Source organism: Trachemys scripta, unplaced genomic scaffold (genome assembly GCF_013100865.1).
Source record: "Trachemys scripta elegans isolate TJP31775 unplaced genomic scaffold, CAS_Tse_1.0 scaffold_136, whole genome shotgun sequence".
In the NCBI taxonomy this organism is placed as follows: Eukaryota; Metazoa; Chordata; order Testudines; family Emydidae; genus Trachemys; species Trachemys scripta.
The window spans coordinates 19,118-24,263 of record NW_023260507.1 but is presented as its reverse complement, the minus strand read 5'-3'; the positions used below and the strand labels follow the sequence as shown (position 1 = coordinate 24,263).

The following is a 5,146-nucleotide window of genomic DNA, read 5'->3' as shown; positions in this document are numbered from 1 at the left end:
AGGGATCTGGGGCAAAATCAGTACTTGGTCCTGCTAGTGAAGGCAGGGGGCTGGACTTGATGACCTTTCAAGGTCCCTTCCAGTTCTAGGAGATGGGATATCTCCATTAATTTAATCTTCATCTCCTGCTCCATCCCCCCATCGTCCATTCTCCATGCAAACCCTCATCTTCCATTGATTTCAAACGTCTTAAAGCCAGAAGGCACCATCTCATCTGACCTCCCAGATAACCCAGGCAGCAGACGTTCGCCCAGTGACCCCCTGTATTGAACCTAATAACGTGTGTATTGACTAAAGTATCATCCACCAGGAAGACCTCCAGTCTTGAGTGGAGTCTGGTGGGTCAGAGCAGGGGGGGCTGAGAGCCAGGACTCCTGGGTTCTCTCCCCAGCTCTGGGAGGAGTGTGGGTAGAGTGGGAGGGCTGGGAGTCAGGACTCCTGGGTTCGCTAACCCCTCTCTCTTTCCTCCCCCAGCGCCCTCCGAGTGTTTCACGGTGAACGGCGCCGATTACCGGGGGGCCCAGAACCACACATCCCCTGATGGNCCCGGCTCTGGGAGGGCAGTGGGGTCTTCTTCACCTTGTGCTCTAAGGGCTGTCATGGCCCCCACATCCTGTTTCCTGTGCTGTTGACGTGGTGTGTGGCAGGGCTGCCCGCCCCCACGCCCTCCCAGACCAGCATCTCTCGGGAAGGGAGGCACTCCAGCTGTTCCAGCAGCAGCTGTCGCAGCCCTTCCAGATGTGGCAGGCCATGAAATGGGCCCGGATCCCTCCCCGCCCTGCCACAGCTCTGCTGTCAGACACCTGCCCTGCTCTAGCCACCAGACCCCACTCCCCTCCCTGAGCCAGAGATGGAACCCAGGAGTCCTGGCTCCCCCCTGCTCTAACCCACTAGCCCCCACTCCCTTGGCAGAGCCGGGGAGAGAACCCAGGAGTCCTGGCTCCCCCGTGTTCTAACCCACTAGCCCCCACTCCCTTGGCAGAGCCGGGGAGAGAACCCAGGAGTCCTGGCTCCCCCCTGTTCTAACCCACTAGCCCCCACTCCCTTGGCAGAGCTGGGGAGAGAATCCAGGAGTCCTGACTCCCAGCCCCCCCTCCCCCGCTCTAACCATTACCTGGTAATCACCTGCTGTTCATATGCTGATCTACCTGTTCGCTATCAGGACAGGATCATCCAGACTGTCTGTTCTCCCAGCGGAGATGGAGCCAACCCATCTGGGCCTATCTCACCCGGGGCTGGATCCTCCCTGACAAAGCGCTCTGTAATCCGGTCCCGGCACACCTAACTCCGCCACCGCCCCATAGCTAGATGAGTCTTATGATTCATCTTGGGGCAAGCCGGAGCCCTGAGCCCTGGCTCTCTGCTGGGCAGCGTCGTCACGCCTAGTCGTTAATTATAACCCCCCTGGGAAGGCCCCCCCCAACTTCTCGCGCCTTTGAAGGGCTCCGGCGCTGATGCCAGGTCCTCGGCTGGGTTTTCCAGAAGCGCCGTCCGGAGACGGGAGCATGTCTCCAGCTTGCCCGTCCCTCCACTCCCCAGACCTTTGAGGTGTCCTCTCTGGGATGAACCTCTTCACCGGTGGTCCATCCTTCCCTCCAACTTCTAACATCTTTCATCTCAGCGGGAGGGATGGCTCAGTGGTTTGAGCATTGGCCTGCTAAACCCAGGGTTGTGAGTTCAATCCTTGAGGGGGCCACTTAGGGATCTGGGGCAAAATCAGTACTTGGTCCTGCTAGTGAAGGCAGGGGGCTGGACTTGATGACCTTTCAAGGTCCCTTCCAGTTCTAGGAGATGGGATATCTCCATTAATTTAATCTTCATCTCCTGCTCCATCCCCCCATCGTCCATTCTCCATGCAAACCCTCATCTTCCATTGATTTCAAACGTCTTAAAGCCAGAAGGCACCATCTCATCTGACCTCCCAGATAACCCAGGCAGCAGACGTTCGCCCAGTGACCCCCTGTATTGAACCTAATAACGTGTGTATTGACTAAAGTATCATCCACCAGGAAGACCTCCAGTCTTGAGTGGAGTCTGGTGGGTCAGAGCAGGGGGGGGCTGAGAGCCAGGACTCCTGGGTTCTCTCCCCAGCTCTGGGAGGAGTGTGGGTAGAGTGGGAGGGCTGGGAGTCAGGACTCCTGGGTTCGCTAACCCCTCTCTCTTTCCTCCCCCAGTGCCCTCCGAGTGTTTCACGGTGAACGGCGCCGATTACCGGGGGGCCCAGAACCACACATCCCCTGATGGCCGGGGCCAGCCCTGCCTCTACTGGAACCAGACCCAGAAGCACGCCTACAACACGGCCAAGTACCCCAACGGAGAGTGGGGCCTGGGCAGCCACAACGCCTGCCGGAACCCGGACGGGGACGTCCAGCCCTGGTGCTACGTCCTTGAAACCGAGGAGGGGATCTACTGGAAATACTGTGACATCCCCAGCTGCCACAGTGAGTGGCGGGGGGGGGGGGCCAGGCCCTGCCGTGGCAGGGAGGGAATGGCAGGGGTGCCGGGCTGCAGCAGAGAGGGGGGGCTCGTTACACCCTAACCCCGTCTCTCCTCCCCTCAGTGCCTGGGTACATCGGCTGCTTCCTGGACTCAGGCAACCCCCCGGCACTGAGCGGCAGCAGCGGCACCTCCAGCAAACTGACCATCCAAGTCTGCATCCGATACTGCCGGAAGCGAGGGTACAAGGTAACCCCCCCTCCGGCCCTCCCCGAGCCAGCCAGGCCCCTGCCCTGGGGTCGGGTGGCAGCCGGCGCCCCCTAGAGGGGCGGCGGCCGGGCAGGTGGATGTAACCCTTTGTTCCCTGCAGTTCGCCGGCGTGGAGGCCGGATGCGCCTGCTTCTGTGGCAGCGAGGGGGACCTGCGGTGGGCCCAGCCCGTGGGGGCCGTGGAATGCGACCAGGTCTGCTTCGGCAAGGCCAGCGAGCTGTGCGGGGGGGACGGCCGCATCGGGGTCTACGACGGTGAGCGGGGTCTGGGGAGGAGGGAGAAGCGGGGGAATCTAGGGAAGATGGGGCTGTGGTGCAGGGACCGGGGGATCATAGGAGGCACTCACCCCTGGCGGTCAGGGCTGGCCCCGATGCCCCAGTGCGGCGCTAGGGGGCGCTGTGCTGCAGGGAGCGGCATGGGATCAGCAGGGGGCACTCTCCCCTGGCGGTCAGGGCTGGCCCCGATGCCCCAGTGCGGCGCTAGGGGGCGCTGTGCTGAAGATCACCATCCTCCCAGATCATTAACCTTTTCTGCACCTCAGCCCGGTTGGCCTCCCCTCCATGGCTCACCCCTGCTCTCCCCCCCTCCAGTGTCTGTGGGGGCCTGCCAGGGGAACTTCAGTGCCCCCTCCGGGGTCATCTACTCCCCGGATTTCCCGGACGACTACGGCCCCGACAGTAATTGTTCCTGGGTCCTGCGCCCGCCGGGCTCCAGCGCCGTGGAGCTCCGCTTCCAGATCTTCGAGATCCGGGACCCCAACGACCGGCTGGAGCTGCGGGATGGGCGCAGCCGCCGCCTCCTGGCTCAGTTTGACGGGCATCACCGCCCCGGCCCCGCCCTCCTCCTCCCCACCGACGTCCTCTTCCTCAGCTTCCGCTCCGACCAGCTCCTGCATGCCCAGGGGTTCGCCGTGGCCTACCGGGGTGAGCGATGTGGCTGGATCTGGGGGGTGGGAGCTGTTCCTATGGGGATCCCTCGCCCGGCGCTGAGATGCGGCCCCTCTGGGGTGGGGCGGCTGGGTTCATAAGCTGTAGCCACCTCAGGCTCTTGGATTTGGGGGGGGGGGAGGGCTGCCTTTGAACTCGGATCCTCAGCCCAGGTGCTGTTAATGATGCCCTGGGGGCTGGAGCCGGGGTCTGTAATTAGGCGCTTGAACACCTGCATGGGAAGGGGGGCTGGGGTGTGGATGTCACTGCTTGGCAGCAGGTATGCGGGAAAATTCCCTCCAGGGAATCCCCTCCCGTCTAATCCCCCCAGAGAGCGCCAGGGCGGGGGGCTCCCTAGGGGGCGCTCTCCCCTGGCCGTAAGGGCTGGCCCCAGTGCCTCGGTGCGGTGCTAGGGGGCGCTGTGCGGCAGGGTGTGGGGCAGGGGGGCTCCATAGGAGGCGCTCTCCCCTCGCAGGGATTGCTGGCCCCCGGGGGGCGCTAGGGGGCGCTGTGGGGCAGGGGGGCTCCGTAGGAGGCGCTCTCCCCTCGCAGGGATTGCTGGTCCCTGGGGCGGCGCTAGGGGGCGCTGTGCGGCAGGGTGTGAGGCAGGGGGGCTCTGTAGGAAGCGCTCTCCCCTGGTGTCCCTACCTGCTGGTCCCCGGGGCGGCGCTAGGGGGCTCACAGCTGACTCTCTCTGTCCAGGGGTGAAGGGCCCCGTGTTGGAGACCTCGGAGGGTGACTCCCAGACGTTGCCCAGTGACCTGCTGCATCCAGCCTTCACGGACCAAGTCAACTCCAGCTGGACCCGCAGCGCTGACGACATGGCCATCGGGGCAGGAGGTGGGGAATGGGACACGGGTCTCTCCCCTCCAGGGGTGCCAGCTCCCATCCCGCCCTAGGGCTGGAGACTGACTGGCTCAGGGGGGCAGGGAATGGGACCCGGGGCCTTTCCCCTCCAGGGGGCGCTGGCTCCGATCCAGCCCCAATTTCGGGGACTGGCTGGCTCTGGGGGCAGGAAATGGGGCGGGGGCCTCTCCCCTCCAGGGGGCGCTGGCTCCAATCCGGCCCCAGGGTCGGGGACTGGCTGGCTCGGGGGCGGGGGAATGGGACACAGGGCCTCTCCCCTCCATTGACCCCTATTCCGGCCCTGCTGCACTTCCATACCCTGCCAAGGGTCTCGCCCACCAGCTAGCATTCAACTGCCCGTACTCACAAACACTGTGCTTTGTCAGCCATTTTTGTAGGTCCTACATAATCTCTACCTATTCCTTCTCTCCCAGGCTGGATGATGTACACAGCTTCAGGGGCCTTCCTCCTCATGCTCCTCATCATCTCATACCACCTGCGGAAGAGGTGAGATCCTGGGACGGGCATGGTGGGTTAGAGCAGGGGGGACTGGGAGCCAGGACTCCTGGGTTCTCTCCTGGCTCTGGGAGGGGAGTGGGTCTGGTGGGTTAGAGCAGGGGGGGCTGGGAGCCAGGACTCCTGGGTTCTCTCCCTGGCTCTGAGAGGGG

General features: G+C 63.7%; 1 protein-coding gene across 2 annotated transcripts in view; it reads left to right on the top strand.

Moving 5' to 3' along the window:
- Positions 1–4,472, top strand: part of KREMEN2 (kringle containing transmembrane protein 2) — a gene marked incomplete at its 3' end in the record, with an annotated part of 8,959 nt that extends 4,487 nt beyond the window's left edge. The window contains 6 exon segments of one of the 2 annotated variants that reach the window (XM_034757394.1): positions 475–532; positions 2,233–2,441; positions 2,561–2,685; positions 2,807–2,960; positions 3,297–3,629; positions 4,335–4,472. In XM_034757394.1, the coding sequence (XP_034613285.1) occupies positions 475–532; positions 2,233–2,441; positions 2,561–2,685; positions 2,807–2,960; positions 3,297–3,629; positions 4,335–4,472 (1,017 nt within the window). 2 annotated transcript variants of the gene reach the window in all.
- Between the last annotated feature and the right edge of the window lie 674 nt (positions 4,473–5,146).